This window comes from Podarcis raffonei, chromosome 11 (genome assembly GCF_027172205.1).
Source record: "Podarcis raffonei isolate rPodRaf1 chromosome 11, rPodRaf1.pri, whole genome shotgun sequence".
Taxonomy (NCBI): Eukaryota; Metazoa; Chordata; class Lepidosauria; order Squamata; family Lacertidae; genus Podarcis; species Podarcis raffonei.
Window position 1 is genome coordinate 20,510,696 of NC_070612.1, and position 27,341 is coordinate 20,538,036.

Sequence of the window (27,341 nt, forward strand, 5' to 3'; positions counted from 1 at the left end):
AACTTTGTAGCTCCCAGTCTACGACCTGGATCAGAAAGGATCGACAGAGTTTTCTAGCATAGCTTATGTGGGGAGGCAGCAACACATCAAGCCCTGGTTTACATATTGCTTACAGCAACATGATGTTCACCATGCCGGGACAGCTGGTCCCAGCCAGGAACATAGGCTCCGTCTTATTGTGAACCAGACTGTTGATCTATTTAGCTGAGTATGGCTGGCAGTAGCTCTCTAAATCTTCATTTCAGATGTGGGACAATCCTACTCTTGTCTGGAGATGCCAGGAATCGAGAACTTTCTGCTTAGACAGAAGATGCTGAACCACTGAGCTACAGTTGCAGGAATGTCTGCAGCTTCCGTTCCCCACAATAAGAGAAAAGTGTACTGTTTCATGCTAGCAAACCCATCCCCAATGTGACAAGCACTAGGAGCACAGTAGGCAACATTTGACTGGGGCCTGAATCAGTTGGAAAATCCTTCCTCTGGAAGCACTTGTAAGTCGTATGGTAACTTGAGAACGGAAGCAAAGGAAAGAAAAGGTTTACAAAACCGTATGCTTTAACCCTGCCTTCTGTTAATGACTCCCTCCCTTTTGTGCAGACATTAGAAGAAGAAAAAATTAACCTCATTTTCTACGGTTGACAATACATGCCATAGTAGAATATGCTGTCCAAATTATTATAGTACACACTGAGCAAGTCGTGCATTCCCAAACAAACAGGATGCTAGAGTATACTTATTTCTTGTTTGTAAAATATCGTCACAGTCGACTACAGAACTACAGTGAGGACAGAGAACACACCTGAAAGCCTAACCGAAGCAGTGATTGACAAAATAATTCATTCAAAAAATCAAAACAAATTCACTTTTAGTTATTAACTACAGATTTGAAGTCAGCATTATAGGAAATGAAATGCAGAAACCATCCATTCACATTTATCATTTTCCAAGTTTTAAAAAGACACATTTGGGCTTTTCCCTAAAACGGCTGACTGAAGCGATGAGTTGTACCAGGGTGCAGGGTGCTTTTGTTGTTCTTTTTTTTTTTTTTTGGTTTGTTTTCTGCTAAAAAAAATAAGAATCCAAGCATGCGTGGAATATTTTCAGACACCACCTAGGGCAATGAAGAAACAGGTGATGGTATTGGTGAAGTACACAGAGCAGGATCAAGCATATAATTTTGCATAAAAACACTGCATGTAAAAGGAGCATTGTAGGTCTCAAGCCATTGCATTACAGTTGTGTTGCATTTTATATTTTGTAAAATTTATTTTTTTTATATTTTGGCGTGAAGAGTTGCAAACTAAATTTCTAAACAAATACTTTGCAATGGTACACCACACAGGAGCTATTTTTGTTTTTGTTGTTGTTGTTATTTGGGTCTAAAAAGTTATTTACAGTAAGATTAACGAGTCTCCACTAATTTTACCCCCCAATATGAAGATAGAAGTCCACCCAGCTTTCAGAAAGAGGAGAATGATTCTGAGGTTAGATTTCATCCAAAACAAGCAGTACTGCTAGACCTTTTTCTGTAGACAGGAAGAATTTCATTGATCCTTCACTCGAAAACCTGAATGTAAAAGCACCAAAAAGTAATCTGGACCTCTAAAATGGGAAATGTGTCTCAATTATTTTTGTTTAAGAAAAGTTAAAAACTACTGTTTGCGAATTCCAAGCTAATGGGTGCATTATGTATGGATTTTTATTAGTATTATTGTTATTACTATTTCTGTGTGGCTTAGTTCCTGGAATTATTAATACTGCCTTTTAATGTAGAATAAAAACAGGAAATCTCTTCATATTTCTAACCAGGTTAAAAATAAATAACATTACAACCACTGTTTTTAGACTCATTTTAACAATTTCTAAGAAAGGAAGACATGAGAGGCCATTTTGGATTTCTCTTCTCTCTCTCTCTCTCTCTCTCTCTCTCTCTCTCTCTCTCTGATGTCCATCTGTCTCTCTGTCTCTCTCCATACATTCAAGGGTTCATTTTGTCCAAAGTGCTCCTTTTCATTGTAGACAGCTGGGATCTATTGGAAATCCTGGGAGTGATCTCAGTTTTATGTCAGTCTCCGCTTATTTGAAGTCTGCATGAATCATAAGTTTGAAGCAAACCGCGGTTTATCGCCCTCTAGTTCCGTGCTTAAGACTGCGGAAGAATCCCTTTGCAGTGTGGCAGCTGGTGGCGTGGGCCCTCGCGTAGGTGGAATTGCTCCCGAAGACATCTGGCGGAAGAGGGCCACTCTTTGGGGGACAGTGCCTTTGCTCCCAGCCTGGATGCCTGTGCTTTGGAAACTGGAGACGGGCTGTGGAATGGAGGCTAAAGATTCTCCCACTGTCGGGTGAGGTCTAGAAATCATAGTGGAAACCTCATGGGGTAATGAAGGCTGTGAGGCAGAGAGGGGTCTCACCTCTCTTGTCAGACTAGCATTGTGAAGAGCTTGCGTACTCTTGTGGACTTCACTCTTCTGTGACCCACTAGGCATTTGCTGCTGCTGTTGCTGTTGCTGCTGCTGCAGTTGTTGCTGTTGTTGCTGCTGCAGCAGTGACAACTGCGAAGCTGTTGGCGTTGCATACTGAAAAGTTCGGCCGGCTAGAGGGCTTTGTACCGGTGGGCTGCAGACTGCGGAAGGGTAGGAGCAGGGGGAGAAAACGGCAGCTTGCTGAGGCGTCTGTGTGCTCGGCGTCGGAGAATTCAGGCTCATCACAGAATACACAGGCGGGGATTGAGTCCTCATCTGCATCGAGGGGGCAGTGGTCAAAGGACTTGAATTCAGTGCTGGCATTTGCTGCAGATTTGCCGGCCCGACTGCCTGCACCATCTCCCGGTCGTGTTTCACTATCTGTTTCAAAATTTCACTCTCCTGGTTGTTGAAGACACCAGTATTGAGATCTTTTTGGAATTTTTGCAGCAGAAGCGAATTCTTCTTTCCTTTGTGGGCGAAACGGACACAACATAGCATGCAAGTTAGCATCTCTCTGGTCACCAGGCAGATTATACCATATCTATCTAGCTGTCTGTCTGTCTCTTGCATCAAGGCAATAAGGGAAATGGTTAAAATAGCCAAAAGACTTAACATCAGCCACATTCTTTTTTATATATATTCCTCAGATTACGTCACACTATAAGAAAAATAACATAGGGGATGATCAGGCAGATAGATGAGGCTATCCAAAATGGGAATAAGCACAATTCTCAGATGCTAGAGTAACTGGGATCATCACTACAGGGCAGGTTTAGCCCCCTCCCCACTTATGTCTTCCATTACATCCTTTCATTTTCCCCCATAGGAAATACAATAGCAACCATTCACTTCTATAGTTCAGGTTCCTGGGAAACCCACAAAGACAGCATGAAGGCAATAGACTCCTCTTGCCTTTCCTTCCCAGCAACTATGATTCAGTGGCGTGCTGCCTCCTAACACAGATGTTCATGTCTAATAGTTATTAATCCCCACTTTTAAGGAACATGGGTCACTGCTGTGATGACAGCGTCATGCCCCATAGTGCCCCATAGTGCATATAAAGACACTATGTTAACTGCTTTTAATTATCTTATGTGTCAATTTCCTTAAGATGGCTGTTTACAAGGAAATTAATAAGTCGATGATGCTGTTCATCACAGGCATGATGCACATGAAATGAAAGCAAAAACCTGCCTTGCCCTCGCTGACAAGGGTTTGTGTGTGTGTGTGCACAAGTGAGCATGAATGCACAGCCAATTTTGCACATGGCGAGCAGACACTTACTTATGGATCACCTATAACCATAAATCTCTAAGAAACTTACAACAAAATAAAATACAAAACAACATAGGTCATAAAATAAAGCAGAGTATTAAAAGTGGCCAGAATGTTCCGGAAATGCTTGCTGAAATAAAAATGGTGCACCAGAATCCAAATGATGCCAGCGTCTGATTTGCTCTGCATCCTATGAAATGTTTGAATGAATATTTGCATGGATTTGCAGCATCCTATGAACCGTGGTTAGCAATCCCTTCCCCAAAAAACCACTTAACACACTGACCACCATCGTGATGAGCATTTTACTATTTGTTAACGAGAAAGGCTAATGCCTGCTAATACTTCGGCATTTTACTCCTATTATTGTGGGGACTGGTTTGACTCTTAACGTGCAAATATACTTTGCAATCCAATCATGACAGGTTGCCAGCAGTGGAAAGGAAAGGAAATGAAGTAACTAGGTTGTGTTAAAAGAGTCTCTCTCTCTCTCTCCCTCTCCTTGTTGAGCTGCCCTAATTTTTGAAATGCCCAATGTGTTATGTAAGTTATAAATACATGTGTCCATTTAACACATTTCCTGGAACTAATTATTAAACATTGCTTAAGTAGTGACCACCAGATTGAGAGTAGTAATCTTTCCAAATGGCTGTGAACTAATATGAACTCAGGGGATATTATGTAGTACCTGGTTGTGTAACACAAGTCACTGCATGCAAACTGACTATACTTGGTTTGGGTGCTGCGGAACGCGAGATCTATATCACCCACTGCCCCCAAAGTAAGTCTACAGGCCTCAAAAACAACTTGCATGACTCTTGAAACAACCCCCTACAGCTTCAGTCTAAGCAGCAGAGCGAAATCTCATACATTTGAATGCATTTGCAGCAATCGCCTGAATTAATCTGCAGTTTGAATAAACAGCACTGCTTTGGAAACTGAAGATACATTCAGCACCTGAGGGCCTTCTCTCCATGCCCCCTCCAAGGGTGGTTCAGAGGCTGGCAACATGAGAATGAGCCCTGCTTAAGAAGTGCTCTCCCCAAGGAGGCATTTCTGGCGCCACCGCTATCAGCTGGCAAAAATCTTTCTTTTTACCTAGGCTTTCATCCCTTAAACTGGAGGGTTTTAGATTTTTGTGGCCTCCTTTCAGCGGCTGGGATGCGTTAGACCTGCCTTTTTAGGTAAAAGGTAAAGGTACCCCTGCCCGTACGGGCCAGTCTTGACAGACTCTGGGGTTGTGCGCCCATCTCACTCAAGAGGCCGGGGGCCAGCGCTGTCCGGAGACACTTCCGGGTCACGTGGCCAGCGTGACATTGCTGCTCTGGCGAACCAGAGCCGCACACGGAAACGCCGTTTTACCTTCCCGCTTGTAAGCGGTCCCTATTTATCTACTTGCACTTAAGGGTGCTTTCGAACTGCTAGGTTGGCAGGCGCTGGGACCGAACGACGGGAGCGCACCCCGCCTCGGGGATTCGAACCGCCAACCTTTCGATCGGCAAGCCCTAGGCGCTGAGGCTTTTACCCACAGCGCCACCCAGACACAGCGCCTGCCTTTTTAGTAATGATAATTAATAATAATTTTATTATTTATACCCTGCCCATCTGGCCGGGTTGCCCCAGCCACTCTGGGCAGCTTCCAGCACATATAAAACATAATAAAACATCAAACATTAAAAACGTCCCTATACAGGGATGCCTTCAGATGTCTTCTAAAAGTTGTGTAGTTCTTTATCTCCTTATGGGAGGGCATTCCACAGGGAGAGCACCACTGCCAAGAATGCCAAGTTTTGGGGTTTTCAGTTTGTTTTGGTTTTTATATGCATTTCAACCTTTGTGCTATTTTTGTGAGTTGCTTTGGGTTACTTTTTGTTATATAAAAAAGAAGTAACCCACCAATTGCAATGAATGATAATACTAATAAAAAGTCCTACAGGTGGGGTGGGGTGGGGGTTGGTACATGTCTATGAACCTTGGTGATCATCTGGATAATTTGAGGATAGCGAAATGGTGAATTTCCAGCTCAAAATTTGGCCTGGCTGATTGTCTCCATGCTGCTGGTCTGTGGTGGTTCGAAGAATATTTCTGACAAATCGGTGACGTACTGCACAGGTCTGCCACGTTTGCCAACTTAAAAACAGCCTTGATACTGTATTCACTAGGCTCAGCCATAATTCACTAAATCCAAGCCATACACAAATATGGTCCTATCATTTTGGCTCACAGACTCAGAGACACCCCCCCACTCACTTTCTATGCAATAATGACCTTTCCCAAGAATGCTGCTGACAGCCTCTATACATGATTAATAAACAATAATAAGCATGACTTCCAAACTTAGATTCTCAGGGGATATGTGAGAGCCTCGGATTACTTAAATTTCACTTACACTTTCTCTTTTATAGCAACACATCTCTTATTCATAAATCAACATGGCCATTTAATGGAATGCAATGGGATAGTGGGCTGCATTTTTTTTTAAAGGTTTTAAAAGTATTAATATTTGATTTTGGCCACTTCTCTGCAGTATCCGTGGCTCTTTATTTAAAACATTTATAAGCCACCTTACTATTAAAAGGAATCAAAGTGGTGTATAAAAGGAATGGAAAAACAATAAGAATGGCAAAAGACAGCAGAATAATCATGACACTCTCATAAAACTTAGCATGCGCTGCACTGCATTGCAGTGGTTCTGCTCCTACCTATGGGGCTGTGTCCAGCGGTGACAATTGGGAGCCACTGTTCGGCGCCATGGGAATTGACCTGTGGTGTCCTACAGGGCTCCATCTTGTCACCCATGTTGTCTGACATCTATATGAAGCTCCTGGGAGATTTCATCAGGGGATTTGAAGTGAGATGTCATCAGTATGCTGATGGCACCCAGCTCTATCTCTCTGTTCCATCTGAATCAGAAGCTGTTGAGTTCTGGACCAGAGCCTAGAGGTGGTTATGGTGTGGATGGGCGCCAATAAATGGAAATTGAATCCAGCCAAGATGGAGGTATTGTGTGCCGAGTTCTTGAGTCCGGGAAGTGGAGAGGTGTCCTGTCCTAGGGTTGCTCTCCCCTGGGAAAGGGCAGGTTCATAGTTTGGGGGTGCTCCTGGATCCAGCATTGTCATTCGAGGTGGCCTCGGAGCACCAACTTCCAGCTACAGCTAGTTCGCCAGCTACGACCTTTCCTGGAGAGAAATGACTCGGCAACAGTGACCCAAGCTCTGGTAACCTCCAGACTGGACTATTGCAATGCACGGGGTTGGGGAGGAGAGAGACTCGGAAACTGCAGCTTGTACAGAATGCAGCAACCAGACTGGAATGGCCAACAGAACTCATATTGAGAGAACGGCACTAGGTACCTCTTTGCTTCTGGGCCCAATTCAAGGTCTTAATTTTGACATATAAAGCTTTAAATTAATTGGGTCTAAAATACCTGAAAGGCTGCTCTCAGAGCTCTGTGGGACAGTGGTGTGGCCCCCAGAATTTGGTACTTGCTACATTTTGCTGTGGGCCTGGCACCAACTCTGCATATATCTGGAGTCATGCAAAAGATTGTACCGTCCTTATTCTCACCCTTACCTCTCCTAGTGTATCCAATGCTTCTTGCATGCTACTCTTGCCTTTGCAAAATGTTTTAGAGATTCTGCAAAAACTCAAATGGTTAAGATTCAGCAAGACTCTTTTATATGTCACAAGAAGATCTGAAAGCAAGTGAGCTGTCCTTCCTTGTTTTCATGTTTCCACTGCAACATGCAAACATGTAGGGAGAGTCATGTACCAAAGGACTAGGGGGTGCAGGTGCTGCAGATGCAGAGAGCTGCAGGGTTCTCCTATTTCACCCATTACAACGGATGACTCATTTGTGCAAACTGAAGCATGCAAACTAAGCAATGTTGAACAAAGTAGTAATTCATGTCGCCCTGGAGTAGGGATGGATGGACCCATTAAAGTCTGGTCCACATCAGTTCTCCATGGGGACAGAACTAAGTCCATCCCATTTCCATGTGGATTTTTAAAGGGAAAATTATTAAAAATCCACAAGGAAACACAAAGGTGGTTTTTTTTAAAGTACTTCCAAGGGTGCTCCATTGATCTAAAATATACTTCTTTCTTTTAAATTTTAAAAACAGATAATCCACCACCATTTGTGTTTACATGGTGGCAGCCATGAAAACTTCCTTATAATTCCTTCTGAAAGCAACAGAATGTCATTAGGTCCCATTGCTCCCTAGGGGACTTGCTGTATTGTATTCACGGTATACAGCAACAAGCAGCAGCAAATGCTAGCCACTCCAGGCTGTGTGGAAAGAAATAAATTTTGGAGGAATGGAGACCACACTGCAGCCTCTTGGACTGCCTCAAAGAAGTGGATTCTGAAGTGAACCCATGATCTGATTTGAGTCATGATCTGCCCAGCTTGAATCAGTTGTGCCTGCTTAGAAATCTGAGTTTGGTGGATTCCTCTTCTGACCCGACCTTGGAGCTTCAGAGGCTCTGTTCCAGGGTATGGCAGCCAAAATAGTCCTGGGGATGGGGAGCTTTTAACATGCAGAAAAGTGTGGCTTTGCTTCCTTCCCTCCTCCTCACACATATATACACATGCTATCATGCCCAGTCTTCTTCAAAGGGTTATCATTATTGAGTTGGCCCTATTATTTGGCAGAGAGAGGCATCTGCATCAGACAGCACAGGCTGGGAAGTTGGGGAGCGGTAACGAAGTGCGAAGAGGACAGAGGTGTGTTTGTGCATGTGCCACATAGTCTGCCTTTACCCCACTAAGCAAACTAACTTCTGCTCCCCTCAGGTGCAGTGTAGGGGAAAGCCATCTTGTCCTCAGGCAGCAAAATATCTTGGGTTGGCCCTTATTTTTGCATTTATTTACTGTATTTATTTATCCCTCCATACCTTGAAAGATACCACTATGTTAGTAGAGCACAATGTTTTAGTTTTCTTGACCTAAAAGACAAATACTTCTGTGGCTGGTGCTATATGAACAGAAAAGGGGGGGAAAACACCAAAAACATACCTATCCTATCCAGCCTGTCAATGGCTACTGTTTCAAAGGCTCTTCTCATCATGGGGTATTCCTCCAGAACCTCGTTGAAGTTGTCCACAGAGAGAGAATACAGGCGGCAGTACGTGTCGGCTCTCACACTGGCGGTGCGGCGGCCCTTGGTCAAAAGGCAGATTTCTGGGATAAAGGGAAGAACAAAACACAGGAAGGAAAAGAGATGAAATGGTTTCAAAAGGTAACTGATGAGTGAGCGGCAGAGGTGGGGAGGACAGCAGCAATTCAAACCCAGCTCCAATATTTCCTGCAGTTTTGTAAGCACCTCGGGCCTCTTCACTCCGGCTCATTTCGTTAGGTTTATTTCCTGCCATTTCAATCTAGGCAACTACCAATTTACACATGTCCAGTTGTTGCACAACCACGCACACATGCATTGTGACTACCTGGAAGTGGCTTGAAAAGCAGGTGGAATGGGCCATCATTATACAGGGTTGCCTGTATAAAGACATTATATATTTTTACCCCAGAACAGAGCTAGGAATGTGTGGCCCTTCAGACGTTAATGGACTCCAGTTCCCACCAGCCCCAACCAGCCAAGCCCAATGCTCATGGATGATGGGAGTTGTAGTCGAGCAACATCTTTCCCATGCATACCCTTGTATAGAAACAGCAAAGTGCAACATTTTGATAAAATAAAATGCCTGCATGGAAATCAAGATATTTAGTACCTGCACTAAATCAGAAGGCTCCAAGCTTTTTTCTTACCAACCTCTCTCAGTAGATGCAGATCCCATACTGCGCTCAGCCTATTTTGCTGCTCTAGGTGGATGTTCCTTTTGTCACTGCCCTCCTTGCGTTGTCATAAAGGAAGCTAACATGCTCCCTCCCTCAAGGGTCTGCCCCACCAATCACACACCTCTTCATGTGCTCCATACACATGAACAACGCGTTGGGAGATGGGACACAGGTGCTTTTGCCCCAGGCTTCGTTGCTCTGGGGTGGGGGAATGGATAAATGTGTGTCTCCCTCATGTGTTGCCCTTGTGATTCTATTGCCTTGGGACATAACTCATTGAAGGGAGGCTTATTTCCTCCCTCCCTTCTTTCCTCCAACTCCCTCTTCCTGCTAGCACCATTTCCCACACTATTCTCAAGGTTTCCCCAACCCCCAGCAGCAGATTTCAAGGTTGCAGCATGACTGCAAGGCAGGAGGGGAAGCCCTCTTCCATGAACTTGAACTCCATTCCATTTGTAGGAGGGAAATTAGGAGCCACTGTGTTCCAAAGATGGACAACCACCACATCTCCCTCCAAAGGACACACATTTCCAGTATTTGCAAAGTTGGACCCAGTTGTGATTAGCATACTTACTGTATATTAAAAATAAGGATTCAGTTAGCAATACAGAGACATTCCCAAATGCTAGCAATCGCATTATTAGCTAGAGATGGCATCCAAATGAAATTTTCAAAATTGGAACCGTGCTGCCACATTGGTAGAGGCTCTGGTAGAGGCAAACCCTGCTTAGAACAGTTTATTAACATGTCCCTGTGCATGCAGCTTCATCAACAGAGTGAAAGAGGATATATATATCATTTTGTGAATCGTTAATATGAGGATCACACTAAATTAACTTGAGGTTATCATTTACTATCACTTTGGGAATCCCTGCAACTGAAACAGTGCTGTGAAGAACCATTGGCTCATGAGCCCTGTGCCATTTCTTGCAGGAAACTTGATCCCACGGGACCAATATAATTCTGTGTGATATTAATGGCCACCCTCTGGTTCTGGAGGGGGGGGACATTGCAAGAGAGGAAGGGAACTTCTGGAATTCATATAGAAATCTTTCCACTTTCCTATGAAACCTCTTAAAAGTTTGATCCCCCAAAAAAGTTAAATCGCAAGCAATTGATATCCTGGAAGTGGTTAACTAAAATAGCTACTGTATATGGCTAACAGAGCAATCCTATATCCTTGAGCTGTGTTTCTGATAGGGGGATACAATTGCTTCTAAACCCCTTTGTCCAGGTGGAACACACAATGCTTGAAAACACACACATACACGCTCAGTTGAAATAATATTGGAGGGACTCTTGTCAAGCAAGATGAGAAACTGGCCAAAATTCTGTGATCGCTTAGGAGTTGATCTTGCCCCTGACAACAGAGTGACATTATACCTGCAAAATAGATGGTGTTATAATACTAAGTCAATAGAGTCAACAGAGAACACTGGACATCTGCCCTCATGGAATTTTCAGAGCTGTAACATTGTAACGTACATTCGTTCTTAGTCACACCACTTTCCTCTGCAAAAATTCTGGCTCCCTTCACAGAGATATCAATACAAGAGTCCATGGTTTATTTTATTTTATTTTTTTTCCCTGAGTGGACGTGTTGTTCCTAAGTGGATTCAAATTCAGAATCCTCAGAGTTCTCTTTGTAGACTTCCTACCCATAGTTCCATGAAGGCACCTGGTCGTGCGTTCTGTGTGTTTGTGGGAGACATTTGCACAGGGTTGCATGGAGCCCATTTGACTATCTACACTTGCTGGTTGTTATCTTCTGGGACTGGCTACTCTGGGAGCACAATATGTGGCTGGAATTGTGATTAGTGGGTGGTTGAAAAAAATCCAGAGATTCCTTGGGTGTGTCTGTTGGCATCAGCGCCAGCTCCAGGTTTTTGTGGGACCTTGGTGGCTTTCAGAGGGCTCACCAATTCACTTGCCCTCTTCCTATGGGCCCAATCCATATAACCACAATTGACCTTTAAACCACCCAGAGACAGAATCTGATTGGCTTCATTTATAAATCCTAGCAGAAAATTCAGGCGTATCGTAGGAGAGATTTATGAGCCCGAGCCTCTTACCCACGATTCCGCTATGACCAACTAATACATCTCCTATGAAAACAATTCCTCCCAGCTACTCTAGCACTTTATTTATGATATGTTTCCCTTCCAATTTCACTAGCCGGTCTTTCACCATTAAATTAATTATCACTAGGTCGTGTGCCCAAGATTTAGGGGTTACTTTGATAGAGTAAACCACAGGGACTTATTAACCCCTCACCTCCTCTAGAAGAATGGGATTTGAACCCACACCTAAGACTCCAAAATTCTTCGTACTACCACTATACTATCCCCTAGTAAAGTCAGCTAATAAAGCTCTTGGGCCCATACCCCAAAAATGTTGGTCAAACCCCTCCTTTACTAATGAACCCCTACATCATATCCATCTTAATCTGCAATTTAGCCCTTGGAGCAATCATCACAGCCGCTAGTTATCAATGATTCCTAGCCTGAATTGGTTTAGAACTAAACACCCTTGCCATCATCCCGATCCTAGCCTATCTGACTGCTTAGTAAAAGCCATTGCATGGTTCTTAAAAAAAACCAAAAACCAATTGGGGTGAATTTCTCTCTCTCTCTCTCTCTCTCACACACACACACACACACACACACACACTAGAATTTGTGGATAACGAGCATTCTGAAAGCAGGACATCTGTGTGTATTTTTGATTAGCCAATCACCTTAATGATTGTCCATATCGTTTTCAACGGTGTTTAATGTTTAAATGTTGTACACCAACTAGATATTTTATGATTTTGTTGTATATTAATACTTAGAAATAAATAAAAATAAGCAATGAGTGTGAATGCTAGACGAGACAGAAGATTCAAATGAGAAATATAAAATTATCTTAAATATTTAGATGATCCATTATGTTACATTTTAGGTCCAATGAAAGTATGGGGAGCCTATGGTCCTCTAGATATTCTTCCAGGATTCCTGACCAATGGCTGTGCTGGCAGGGGCTGATGGAGGTCCAGTAACATCTGGTGAGTCAAAGGTGCTTTTGGGGTGGAGTGTAGGGTTCCCTTCAGCAGAATGAGCGGGAGGGCCCACAGATGCAGCAGGATGGGCTCACAACACGGGGAAGGGTGCAAAGCATTTCACATTGCCTGCTGAGGTCCTCCAAAACACCCCTACCCCAATAACTCACACATCACTCATAAATTTTGTTTAAGGTTTTTGGCATAATTTTGGCCACAACTTTATTAAACATACAAATTGTGAGTGGTTGCTTAGGCATTGGTTATGACTATCGGTCCCCCCCCCCCGCCTTGGGGGACAGCACTGACTCCCGGATTCCAGCGAAAGCCAGTGTGGAGGAACAAGATCAGGGATAACTGGAACTGCGGCACAGACCCTCAGCTTCTCCCCGCATGCTCCCAGGGGCTTATGCGGCCCAAACCCGATTCCAGGGGTTTGGACGAAAGGATGGTAAGCCCCTAAATTCCTTTAACAGAATTCCCGTGCAGCAGCAGCATTGGAGGGGCAGGCACAGCCAATCCATACCCCTCCACCAACCAATTTAAACCAATGCCTAACCGCCAACCTTACAAGTTGTGACGATTTGCTACGCAGTGGGCAAAAACCAAATGGCACACACTAATCAGCCAAATGGAAAAATTCCTACCAGGCCCCCGCACCAAGGCGGACGACCCCATGACAGGCATAGCAAGGTCAAAGCACAAGCCCAAAAGGGAGGGAGGGCGGGTGATCCGGTGCCCACAGCGAAAGAGAAAGCAGCTTGCTGTGAACCTTGTTTAAATAACCTCTGTTCCCACCCCCAAATTGGCAACATCAAATTTACCCCAGCAACATCAACCACCAATCCAAGCCAGGCCCCTTCAATCTATCCTGCCTGGCAACTACGGGGTGCTTTGCCTGGCCCCATCCGCAACACGTGCTCTCCTTTAGTGAGAACACGCTTTATCATTTAAAGAGGCCATTCTTTCAATTTCGTTGCACCACTTTTTAAATGTCTTTTTTTTCCCCTTACAAGACTGGAGAGCAGAGTCTTTTGTTTAAAATTTAGTTAGAACACCTGATTTTTAAAATATGCTGTGTAACTAATAAATATTGTCGCTATTTAATCACACACCTTCTCTGAGCTGCCTTCATTTCATTTCAGTTTTGCCTACTAATCATTATCCCAGTTAGGACAATTTTACAATGCTATTTTAGCATGCTAGCAGAAAGTTCTCAGAAGGTATGTAAAATATTTCCCCCTCAGTCTCTTATTTTGCCCTTATCTCTGCATTCTGAGTTCATTCTTTCGTTTGGAAGGGGAAATCTTTTAAAGAGAGATGTATTGGAATTCCCCGTGTTAAACTGAAGCATATCTGACTTTTATCCAACTCGTGCTTATTGTGCTGCACAGAGAACTGTAATTTACTACAGTGATTCATGCCTGACGGATTGGTTTTTGAGTCTTGTGTTGCATTTCGTGCCTCACCTGCTCTTTTATAGCTACTTCAGAATTAAAGGTCTGCAGAATTAAAGGAGGAGGATCACAGCTCACTGGTAGAGCATCTGCTTGCATGTAGAAGCTTCCAGGTTCAATCCCCGGGAATCTTCAGGCAGGACAGAAAGAATCTTACCACTGCCAGTCCATGCAGACCATAGTAAGCTACATAGACTTAGTATAAGGCAGATTTCTGTGTTTACACAAGGTCTGGTACATCCTGAGTGAAGAGGACTAGCCAGGAAAATGACTAGGTTACCTAGACCTCTAGGTCTGTATTATTTTGATTATACAGCGGATGCTGGGGTTGCGAATATGATCCGTCTGGGATGCACATTCACAACCCACAGCGTTCACAACCCGCGTCTGCGCATGTGCGGGTTGCGATTTAGCGCTTCTGCGCATGTGCGACCGCTGAAACCCGGAAGTAACCTGTTCCTGTACTTTCGGGTTTCGGCAGTCCGCAACCCGAAAAGACGCAACCTGAAGTGGCTGTAACCCAAGGTATGACTGTATTTCCAGCTTTCTTTTTTTATCCTGGCCCAATTAAAAGATCAACTATGCAACTCTCATTAAAATTTGAGCCGAGCTTTTGCTTTTTTTTGTTTGTTTTGTGATTGTGGGAACACACTTCTGTTTGTGTGTGCATTTGTGCTCTCAGTTGCCCACCTGGCACTATGTCTATTTCTCATCCAAGTCCTGTACGCCAGAAGGAAGCAGGAGGAAAGAACCAAGGATAGTTTCTTTTTTAAAAGGTTCCAGAAAACTGTGTGGTTGTGAGCCAGCCCAGAAGGTGCAGCTCAGGGAAGCTCTTGAGGCCTGGAAAGGAGGGTGTCACACAATACTTAACAGAGCTTCCCAACTGAGCTAGAACTGAGACACAGCCCTGCGAGACACTCTATGAACGCCAGCTCAGTCCATGCAAATGGCAAATAGGATGGACACTGATAACATCACCAAAAGAGAGGACAAATGAGGACAGAGATTTTTTTTTAAAAAAACCCAACATGTACGTATGCTGGATTACATGTATAAATGCAAATTTAGAAATGATGGTTGTAAGTTAAATAGAAATATATCTCACTGCAGCGGGGAAGGCTGTGATCTGGTGATACTTGTGGCTGCTCAGCCTGCTAGTTGTTGATAGGCAACTTCAAGGGCCCAGGTAGCTCAGCTGGTGGAGCATGAGGCTCTTAATCACAGGGTCGTGGGTTTGAGCCCCACGGTGGGCAAAAGATTCCTGCATTGCAGGAGGCTGGACTAGATGACCCTTGTGGTCCCTTCCAACTCTACAATTCAATGATTCTATATTTACCCTTCTTATGAGTCTTTATAGAGAAGATTCCTTCAAACAGAGCTCTCCAAGCAGAGGACTGTAAAGTAGGACACATGACTATCTGACTGGTACACCACCTACCTGGCTCATAGATAACATGGACTAGGATGGGGGAAGAAAGATTCAGAGTATATGGATGGAATACATTTTGGCTTGCATTTCATCTCAGTTGGGTGGGATAGAACTTGATGACATTGGTCTTACAAATTGCAGGGACTGCACAGTGGCCTGCCTCAAAAGGTTCAGTGGCTCCTGTTAGATGTTCTGTGAACTATCTTAGGAATTCGGTCTCTTGGTGCCCTTTCTCTCTCTCCCTCTCTGCATTTTCACCGCTCTGTTTTTTGTGTTCACATGATTTACTTAGCTGTTTCATTCAAGATTCTCCTTTGCTGAACACCTGACACTAAATGCAACACCTGACATTAAAACTGAAAGACACAAAAATTTAGCTAAGCCCCAATTAAAAATTATGCACTAGCACCATTCAATGGCAGATTTATTTATTTTTTAAGTTACTTGGTCTTTATGAACAACTCCTCCCATGAAAACTGCTTTTAAAAAACAAGAAGGTTGATCACTTTCCTAATGGGAAGAGAACCAGACCAGGGGTTGCTGAAAAAAGTTTAAAACAGGGATGCAGAAAAGGGAGGCATGGGGAAGTCGTCGAAATTGGGTACACGAAAAAACTTATGAAATTATACATGTTTATATGTTCGTTTGTCAGTGTTTGTTGTTTGTATTGTCTTATATTATATGTTGAAAAACCAATAAAATTTTTATTAAAAAAAAGAGAACCATCTGAAGGCAGCAAGGCAATGCTAAAAAGCATCAGTTTATTTCCTCAGGCCAAACTGCATAATGACAATTAGAGGTTTAATTAAAAGGGGGGGGGGAGTCATGATTCGTGCTGCCCCTAAAACAGATGGCGTCACATATCTCCAAAGCAAATTCAGTCGTAATGCCTTTGGAATGTAGAATTAGCGTTCAGCTAACCCTGTCTCAAGGCTTTCAGTAAGAGGGTAGGACATCTAGAGAGGCATCTACAAATCATGAATAGAAATCTGAGGTGCAGAAACTAATTCAAGTTATGTCCCCATCTTCCTCTATATTGAGTATGGCAAGGGCAATACTGAAACTAACAAGAAGGAGCACCATCCCTTAGACTAGTTCCAAGTAAGAAGGCAAGCCAATGGGGGCTAGCAGAGAACAGACTGGAGTTGGTAGGGCCTCTATGGACCAGCCTCCACTGCTAAGCCAACAGACATCACCCTTACAAAACCTGTAATTCCGTTTATTTCTTTATTACAAAATTTATATGCTGCCCTTTGTTAAAAGACCACAGTTATGGCACAAGCACAAATGAAGAACTAAAAGGGTGCATGGAGCTATTAATTTTAAAGCTTTGTATAAGGAGAAACATATTGAATGTTCATCAGCCCTGGTCCTAGTGGTCATATCAGCCAAAGACACTCTATGAACACCAGCTCAGTCCATGCAACTGGCAATTACTCCATAATGATATTTAAGGAACACCTGAGCTCTCAAATCTGTTTGTCACAGATCATTGCAAAGCTTACCAATAAATAATGGCACGGACAATTCTTTTTTGTTTTCCCCTCCCTCTTGGGTGTTACAGAGCTGCTGTGGTGTGGTAGCTGGACTAGGACTGGAAAGATCCAGGTTCCAATCCCCCTCAGATATTAAACTCATGGAGTTACCTATCTAACAGGGTTGCTGTAAGATCAAAGTAGGGTAAAGACTACGTAGACTGCTCTGATCTCATTAGAATAAAGGCAGGATATAAATGAAACATAGGGTGTAGTTGTATTTTATTCCATATTCCTGCACTGCAGGGGGTTGAATTAGATGACCCTTGGGTTCCCTTCCAACTCTATACTTCTATATGGATTGGCCAGACTGCTATACATTTTTCTGCGGAAAGGTATGTATTTATTGTCCTGCCTCCTCCAAGCGAACCCAGGCCTTTTCTGTCATCTGGTGCAGAATTCAAATTATAGGCTGTAATGAATTATATCCTTCCAGCTGAGGAAAGCTGACTTCAGCTTTAATTTCTCAGCAGGGAGTGGGTGTTTCATCATGTACCAGGCATATTATGTTGCTGTCTAAACGGGCAAGCTGTTTATCTAGGCCATATGGTAGTTTTCAGCAGGCAAAGGAAGAAGAGGACTCAGCCAGGTCTATCTATCAAACAGCCCAGTCTTGCTTCCCATTGGCTGTGGGGTTCATTGGTCAAGCTATAAGTTCTTTGTGGTGGGAGGAGGGAATCTAAGAAATTATTAAATTCTACTGATGTTGAAATCATTTATTGATCATTCTTACGACCCTCCATTTCATTATGGATTAAAGACTCCTTGAGAACTCCAAGCAAACGGATTTCCGCTCACACTAAGTAAATGGCTGGAGGATTCAGTCAATCACTGTTCTAATACGCACATCCTTCTCCCTTACAGAGAAATGCAGCTTTGGACTCCAGCATCTCTCACCAGTTCTCAGCTCTGTTTGCTCATAAATCTTAAGATCTGTACCCATCAACGTTAGAAAGGGAGAGGAAGAGCCCAGATAGAGCAGACCAATGCTCCTTCTAGTCCAGAATTCTGTTTCCCACAATAATATACTGTATTTTCTGGTGTATAAGACGACTGGCCGTATAAGACGACCCCCAACTTTTCCAGTTAAAATATAGAGTTTGGGGTATACTTGCCGTATAAGACTACCCCTCTTCCAACGCACACCAAATAAAAATTAAAAAAACAACACGTCTCCAGTCCGGCTCAGAAATCTGCTCCACTTCCCAGTGGCCGGGGGTGCACTTAATGCTGTTGTTGGTTCCCTGCCTTTGTTGTGAGCCTTTCCTTTTCTTTTACTGCGGGGGCTGCTTGGGCTGAGGCAGCGGCCACGTGTCTAGTTGCTGGGGCAACGCAAGGCTGCCATTTTGGACCACGTGGTCTACTACCGGGAGCAGTTAGGGTCATTCTGTTGCTGGTGATTGGGGGGGGGGATTCTGGGGCCAATTTTCAAGCGTATTTCTGCTTCATCTAGAGAGCTTGGTGCCCTCTGATTTAATTTGCTGTTGTTTTGTCCTTTGGTGGGGAGTTGCTGCAGGAGCTGCTGCTGTAGCTGGCATATAAGGCGACCCCAGACTTTTGAGAAGATTTTCCCGGGTTAAAAAGTAGTCTTATACGCCAGAAAATACAGTGTGTGTGTGTGTGTGTGTGTGTGTGTGTGTGTACACACACACACACACACACACACACACACACATATATATATATATATATATATATATATATATATATAACAGTCCTGCCGAATTAGGCCAAAAGCTCATCTAGCCCAGCTTCCTGTTCTCACAGTGGCGAAGCAGATGCCCATGAGAACCCTGCAAGCAGGACTTAAGCGCAACAGCTTTATATTGTTTGTATTGCCCATGGTAGCACATAAGGTGTCATTGTTTTATCCTCATGGAGGTGAGCCACCAGGGCAGACCCTACCATTAGGCAGAGTAAGCTGGCCACCTCAGGCAGCAGATTTGGGGAGTCATGAAAGGGTAGCAAAGACATCCAATGTGTTTCATATGACCGAGCAGTGGCTTAAAATGACCAACATTTCAAACAAAATGCAACACACAGCCAAAATATAATGTGCTTAAAGTTAACATGGTGGGTCACAGCTTTCGTCATATCCATTTTTGCAGTATGGCAAAGTGTAAAAATACATAACTGTGCAAAGGAAGCACAGAATGGCAGATTGCATTACAAAGAACAAGGCAATGCTGAATTTGTTTTCACTAATCTTATGTGTTATGATGTGGTGACATCAGAGTGCACAGAGCCTAATTAAAAGGGATTTTCTCGTACATAATGCAATGTTACACTGCTTCCCAGTTCATAATTTTCCAGTACTGATCTAGAAAACAGAGATAGTTGCTCCTCTAAACCAGGGAGGAACTCCATAAGCAGATAGGTCAAAGTCTTTATCCTGTTCCGATATGGCCACATTACTGTCAGAAATCATGCAAACACAATAAAAACATTAAAGATAATATAAAAAGAGGAGTGCTGGTGCCCTGATATACTGCAAGCAACAGCAAAATGCTTAAACTTGGCTCTTTTGCCTAGTCAGCAACCCACACCCAGGCAATACAGTTATGGAAGCAAAACTGTAATAATTCACAAACCCTTCCTTTGAAGGGAGAGGGAATTATTTTGCCTGAAGGTTGGCTTAAACAGTTTGGAGCTTGCAATGTCCAGTCTTATTTTAGAAATACATTATCCAAAATTCAACTATTATCCATTTGCTATTCAAGTTTTGTCCCCGTCCTCCTCCCTGCTGAATCCCACAAGGGCACTGAATCCCACTGAGATGGAGGAGAAGGAGAAGGAAGAAGATGGCAGTCAGTGCCATCCCATTGACTGGTTTTAAGGAGGAAGGTAGACAGGTGGTGGCAGGTTGAGGCTGGTGGGACAGTGTCCATTCATGCAGATGCACCAACTTCCATTGCCTTTATGTATGGAAAATGTTCCAAAATTACAGTATACAATTCCAGCAATCTACACAAATAGTTGGATTTTACACTAGTTTAGCTTTGTCAATGTCAATTCATCCCCTCTTCTCCCCAAATCCCTAAATCTTGCAAAATAGGCTTACTACTTTTTCCCCCCAGACCTGCGTAGGACTGACCACTGCTTGTATAGGATTGCACTGTTGGTAAAGCTGAAATCTGATGTGATGGGTGCACACAGCTTGTGTGAGCATTCTTGCCCCAATGTGCATGTACAAAAATGTACTTGAAACTATAGCATTTTGGCTCTTTTTTAAAACACCACCACCACCAAACCAACTCACTGCTCTGGTGTTAATTTAAGTACACCCCCTCAGATGTAACTGTCATTAGAAATTGAACAAGCAGCAGGAGCTAAACTTTATTAAGTACAGATGTAGGTTCAATGACCCAAAGTATCCATTTGCCCACCCATAGGAAGTAGAAGGTTAGGAAGTGACCAGGAACAAGTTCTTCTTAAATACTTGCGTTATCCAGAGCAGTGTGTGTGCACTGGGGTGAGGGGATGCAGCAGAAACTGAAAGCTCATACTGAATGAACTCTAAAACAGCACACCATTAAAATTAGCTGGAAAGAAAGGGAAGCAATTTACATGCATCGTTGTTTAAAATTAATCACACAGCCTTCTCAGTGAGCCATCCATGCATCAAGATGGGAAATATTTAATGGAAAGTCATTATGATGTCTACTAAGATGGAAGGTATCACTGGTGCAAAGGATCCTTCAAACGTTGCATTTCTGTTCTTTTACTTCTTAACTCCATTGTTTATCCAAACGTAATTCTTATCTACTTAATGTGTCTACCTCAACTGCACTGTAAAAACAAAACAAACAAAACAAAACAAAACAAAACGTTCCTCAAACTTTTGTGTAAGGATCCTTTAAAATATCACAGAGGATAACATCCTAAAGACAATAAACAATAGTTGGGTCACAAATCAGGTAATCACATAATGAATAGTGGTCTGTGTTCAGGGAGACTTCTGAGATTACAGGTGTTGCACAGTTTCGTTTTTCTTGTTGTGTAAATAAGAATGTTTTTGGCTTGGAATACTTGGCTTAAATATGAGGTGAGAATTGAGGCTCTAAAAGATCTGCTCTGGCTCAGATTTTAATAGAAATTGAGAACTCCTGCTCCTCTGCTATCAGAGATGGATTTAGGGGAGGGCGCAGAACCTTGGAGATGCTGCGACTGTTATTTAGAATGGAGCACAAGAGGTGAGGGCGCACTGAATTTTGACATTGCACAGGGCACTGATGAAATTTTAGACCCCAAAGTCAGCCACCGCTGCTATCAACACACACACCTCCAAACTCCCTCTCCCACCCATGTGTCTTTCTTGCTACTTAGATGGTGATTCTGTCTCCTGCTCTCTGCCTCTAACACTGGGATAGAGAACTTTTTCAGCCTGAGATTGTTGCATTTCCTCGCAGGCAACTTTCTGGAGGCTGCGTGCCAGTGGAGACTGAGGCCAGAGGCCAAGGCAGGCAGAGCAATGAGTGTGACTCTTAGCTTTGTACAGCAGGCTGCATTCCAGCCACGCAAAGGCCAGAGGTTTCCACATACCTTCATCTCTCAAACCGAGAAAGGTATTATCACAGTTCATGGGGGGGGGGATCCTTGAAGGTACAGGTCAGGCCTGGAGTGCCATGTGGGAATGTGCCAAGGGCTGGTGAGATGAATGGAAGACCACATTCGACCTCTGAGCAGAGGTTCGCCACCCCTGCTCTAGTGTACTGCATGCAGTGAAGACTGTGAGAAGTTCCAGGTACAATGGAAAATATCATTTTCACAGCACTGTTCACATCTGTTTGGAGGGAGGAAGGCATTTCACAGGGGACGCAAGATCCCACAGAGACCTCAATGACACCAGGGGCTTAATGTGGTCTGATTCGGTTTTCTATTTTCCTGCATTGACCAGGCTTGTTTCTTTAAAAAAAATTAAAAATCCAAAGTGAAGGATTTGATGCAGTTCTGAATCATGGGATTCAAGAAAGACATTAATGCCATGCCTAACTGCCAGCCAAGTCTGAAATTTCACCTGGTAGTTTTGCCAACAGATTGCTTCCTGCAACAGGATGTAATTTAGTAAACATTGTGATAGATTAGCACCCATTTTAAGCTAACCAGAAATTAGCTGTTGTTGTCGGGAAACTCAATACATACCACCCTGTCTAGTGTAACCAGCTGCAATTAGGTAGTCTTTGTACAGACATATATTGAACTTTGAAAAGATCGGATGATCATCAATTAGCAAGTCTGGATAGGAGAAGGGTTACCATCAACTACCAAGTCACATATAGGAAAGGCTTGACCAACTGCATGATCCCTTAAAAATAATGATGAAAGTGTGCAGCACAAGAGGTTTGTTCCTTTTATAGCATGGTCCAAGATTAGAGAAGAGGAGATGTCTATTGGGACTTGAGTCATTGTGGCTGGGGGCAGGCTACATTCATGGATTAAAAGACATAGCTCATTCTTCCTTTATCATTTAGCTATGTATTTCTGTACGGATAAGCAAACACTGTGCACTTTTACAATACACTGGGCCTTGATCCTGCAATGGAATCATATACACAGAAACCAGACATCTTTGCTAGATTGGAAAGGTGCATGCAGAAAGCATGCAGATGTATTCAGATTTTAAAACCTGCAATCCGAAACATCCAACAAGCATTTTATGTAAGATGGAAATACTCTTGGTAAAAAGGAAGGCCCAACTCGGTGGGGATGCTCAAAATATTGTACTTCTCCTGAAGGAACAGGTGTGTTCTCTGGTAAGGCTCTTTGGCCCAGCTTTGCCCTTGAGTAGATAAGGATGATCTTGTCATTTTGAGATTAGCTTATCCAACACACTTTACATGGCACTACTCTTGAAAGTGCCTGGAGGCTTTACTTGGTACTGAATGCAACAGCCCCATATTCTGACTTCATGGCACCAGTACTTTAACAATTGCACTGGCTTTCCACCTGCTTACAAGTCCAGTCCAAGGTGCTAGTTATCATGCTGATAACGGAGAAGGGCTGTAGCACAGTGGCAGAAAACCTGCTCTGTATGTGGAAGGTCCAGGGTTCAATCCCCAGCATCACCAACTACAGCTGGAAATGTCCCCTGCCAGAAACTCTGGAGAGCTGCTGCCAGTCCGTGTGGGCAATATTAAGCTAGATCAACAAACAGCCCTTTTACTCATTTTGGTTTTTCTTTAGTTCCCCCCCCTTTCTTTCCCTTTTCTCTCCCCCCTTCTCTCTTTCTTTTTTTGGTGTGTGTGTGTGGGGGGGGTTCTCTTTTTCTTGCCTTTTCTTCTTTCTGACTTTGTTCTTTTTCCTAATAAGTAGCTGGTTATCTTAAAGGTAAAGGTAAAGTGACCCCTGACCATTAGGTCCAGTCGTGACCGACTCTGGGGTTGTGGCGCTCATCTCGCTTTATTGGCCGAGGGAGCCGGCGTACAGCTTCTGGGTCATGTGGCCAGCATGACTAAGCCGCTTCTGGCGAACCAGAGCAGCGCACGGAATCGCTGTTTAACTTCCCGCCGGAGCGGTACCTATTTATCTACTTGCACTTTTGACGTGCTTTCGAACTGCTAGGTTGGCAGGAGCAGGGACCAAGCAACAGGAGCTCACCCCATCGTGGGGATTCGAACCACCGACCTTCTGATCGGCAAGTCCTAGGCTCTGTGGTTTAACCCACAGCATAAAAAAAGATATTTTGTGATGGGTTTGTATTTTTGTATAGCTATGAATAAGTATCAATGAAGAAGTTATAAAAAACAACAACAAGCAAGCAAATGATCTGGCTTGGTATGAGGCAGCTTACTATGTCCCTTCCTATGTTCAAAGCCCAAAACTGTTTGGGTCCAGGATATGGGAAAGACTGACCTATACTGCATGTAGGCTGTAGTCATGTATGCAGACTGTATAACATATGAAATCTGCTTTGTTGGGTTTTCTGGTATAAGAGTCTCTTTCTTCATCTGCTTCCCCCTATATTGGGAGAAGCTAGAGAGGGAGGGAGGGAGGGAGGAAGGGGGTGTTTTTTAACAGAAAAATAGCTATGGGGAAAGGATTAGCAACCACCCTCCCCAAGGCTGCTTTGGGGTTTTTTTATTAAAAAATAGTCAGGTGAAGGATACATGTGACTGCATGTCACATCTAGTGTGGGCTGAAGAAGCAATGAGGGGATTCAGCAGTAAATGACACACAGCGGGGAACAAAATGAAACAATTGCAGTATTTATCCGAAAGCACTCTATACTTGTGGGTGGGGAGAAACCAGGGCCTGTTGCTGACCTGCTGGCAAGATTGCTGTTCTACTGAATTCCAAATCAACATTGCTATAGTTACGTGTCTTTCAGTTATTAAATGCAGAGGGATAGGCTTGTATATGTGCGGTGGGCATTTCAACTAAGGTAAAGGTAAAGGTACCCCTGCCCGTACGGGCCAGTCTTGACAGACTCTAGGGTTGTGCGCTCATCTCACTCTATAGGCCGAGAGCCAGCGCTGTTCGCAGACACTTCCGGGTCACGTGGTCAGCGTGACAAGCTGCATCTGGCAAGCCAGCGCAGCACACGGAACGCCATTTACCTTCCCGCTAGTAAGCGGTCCCTATTTATCTACTTGCACCAGGGGGGGCTTTCGAACTGCTAGGTTGGCAGGCGCTGGGACCAAGCAACGGGAGCGCACCCCGCCGCGGGGATTCGAAATGCCAACCTTTCGATCGGCAAGCCCTAGGCGCTGAGGCTTTTACCCACAGCGCCACCCGCGTGGCGTTTCAACTAGCATTTCAACTAGCAGGAAGTAAATGGAAAATGGCTCTTTATCGCAAAAACAAAACACAACCCATTAAAAAAAGACAAAGCAAACAAATATATTGCGGCATATATTGCAGTCCATGCACTAGAATGCACTTCCATCAGATACAAAGCTGTCAAAGGAACACACACACATAGCCCAAATGTACATATATATGTCACTACTTTAGGTATAACTAACTGAAGTATATGTAACTGAAATAATGACATATCCTCCCTTTGTTTATTCCGGCCTCTATGGCCTTCTCCTTTCCCTCAGGTTTCCTTTGTGTCTATTTTTAGATTGTAATCCCCTCAGGGTAGCGACCTGTCAAAGCTATTATTTGCAAAGTGCCATCTTCATAGATGGCGCTGTACGAATAAACACATACACAAATTGAGAGAGAGAGAAGGAGGCACAGTGGAATTTGTAAATGGGCTAAAAAAACAATGCAGAGTCCAAATGCATACAAGGTAACAACAGACTGATCCATTCCTAAACAGTCACTATGGTGACTAAGATAAGCTGTGCTTATTGTCCTACCTAGGGATGCGAGTGGCACTGTGGGTTAAACCACAGAGCCTAGGACTTGCCGATCAGAAGGTCGGCGGTTTGAATCCCCGCAGTGGGGTGAGCTCCCGTTGCTCTGTCCCAGCTCCTGCCAACTTAGCAGTTCGAAAGCACGTCAAAGTGCAAGAAGATAAATAGGTACCGCTCCAGCGGGAAGGTAAACGGCATTTCTGTGCGCTGCTCTGGTTCGCCAGAAGCGGCTTAGTCATGCTGGCCACATGACCCGGAAGCTGTACGCCGGCTCCCTCAGCCAGTAAAGCGAGATGAGTGCCGCAACCCCAGAGTCGGTCACGACTGGACCTAATGGTCAGGGGTCCCTTTACCTTTATTGTCCTACCTGCACTATGCTAATTTGACATCTCTAGTGGTGAAGACACTCAGAATCCCAAGCAGGAGAAGCTGGTTTATTAGAGCAAATGGGGCGCTGTCCCACTAAACTCAGCTGGCCTCACCTATCTGCCTTCTTCCTTACAACCAGCTCAGAGGGTGGCTGTCAGGGACTGGCTGCATGAGGAATGGTAGTGGGCATTGCCGGCCCAAGAGCCCCCCAGGGATGAAACAGAAGAAGACGACCTAGACCCAGGACAGTGATGGTAGGACACGGGACCAGTTTGCAGAAGGGACAAGCTGGGAGATGCTAGATGCAGGAGGGCTGAGTGATCAGGGAGGGAGGGGGCATCAGAAGAAGCAGGGCCTTCAAGGGCAGGGTTGGAGGCATAGAGTGAGTGCAGACTCAGACAGGGAGGGGTCCGAGGTTGCCCCTGCTGCTCAGGAGCTGGACAGTCCCAGTCCTGCTGGCTCTCCTCCCCCTCTGACACCCTCCGCTCGAGGAGAGTCCAGGACATTGCTGAGCAACGGGCCAAGCAGGACAGGCGCAGAGAAGAAGTCCACCCCCTCGCTGCAGTCTACGGCTGCTTGGGAGGGATCAGGAGTGAGAGGCTAGAGGGGGAAGGCGGAGTCAGTGGTCAGTTCCAGCAACGTCTTCAAGCTAGGTGAGATGAGCCACAGGGACTCTGCTGTGTTGTTTACTTTCTGTGAATAAAAGCTAATTGCATTCCATGTCTCAAGTTCTTTCCTGCTCTACGGATGATTTGTATTCGCCTGACAGCTCCTTGACTGCCTATCAGTTTCTTCCTCCCACAGCCTCAGTGTTGCCCTTGTAGAATTCAGCAGGGAAGACGATGGGGTCAAAACTAGAATGGGCACCATGTAGGAGATTATGCTCTAAGGAAGGCTAATATTGTGTGAGTTAAAAATGAAACATACAGTGGTACCTCTAGTTATGAACTTAATTTGTTCTGTTCTTAACTAGAGGCGTGCTTTTGCTAATGGGGCCTCTTGCTGCTGCTGCGCCGCTGGCACACGATTTCCGTTCTCATCCTGGGGCAAAGTTCTCAACCAGAGGTACTACTTCGGATTAGCGGAGTTTGTAACCTCAAGAATTTGTAACCTGAGGCATTTGTAACTTGAGGTACCACTGTACACTTATCAGATTCATTATCAAAATTGGGCGGTTTGGTGCGTTCGTGTGCTAGATGTTATATTGCTCCATTCTCTTAGTTAGAAGCTATTGAAACTCATAAACACAAATGGATAGGAGACTTGACAGGAAATGGCAAGCCTGTCTCTGAGGTTTAATAAAAATGAAAGCATTCAAAGATTAAAGCTATTTCCATGCAAAATAATATTATGCTAATTGAATCTTTGCACACCTAGTCTCTCCTAAGGCACGGAAAACATTTATTTGTCATTAATCCTAAGTATAATCAAACTGAAAGAGAAGTTGCTGCAAGATTGCTCTCTCTCCCCGCCTCAAGAAGTTATTACCATGTTGACGTAGGAGACCGCCAAAAGTACTGTCTAAAGAACAGCAATACCTGTAAGACATCTTTCCCTACTGCTCTGGGGAGCTTCCAGATCCACTGTCCTTGCTGCCACGCACCAGCATATGCAACAATAAGTATGGTCACTGCATACAAACAATCATGAAGAAGCCAATTGGTTGTA

General features: G+C 44.1%; 1 protein-coding gene across 2 annotated transcripts in view; it reads right to left on the reverse strand.

Annotated features, from left to right (window-relative positions):
- Positions 1 to 843: 843 nt before the first annotated feature.
- Positions 844 to 27,341, reverse strand: part of HCN1 (hyperpolarization activated cyclic nucleotide gated potassium channel 1) — a 180,189-nt gene continuing 153,691 nt past the window's right edge. Inside the window, exons 7-9 of one of the 2 annotated variants that reach the window (XR_008332695.1) lie at positions 8,761 to 8,925; positions 6,443 to 6,919; positions 2,831 to 2,932 (exon numbers count right to left, since the gene is read on the reverse strand). Coding sequence is in view for 1 of the 2 variants with exons in the window: in XM_053408051.1 (XP_053264026.1) it covers positions 2,097 to 2,932; positions 8,761 to 8,925 (1,001 nt within the window). In the remaining variant the exon portion in view is untranslated. Of the gene's footprint in view, positions 2,933 to 6,442; positions 6,920 to 8,760; positions 8,926 to 27,341 lie in introns of both variants that reach the window. The other variant, XM_053408051.1, reaches the window with a different exon arrangement.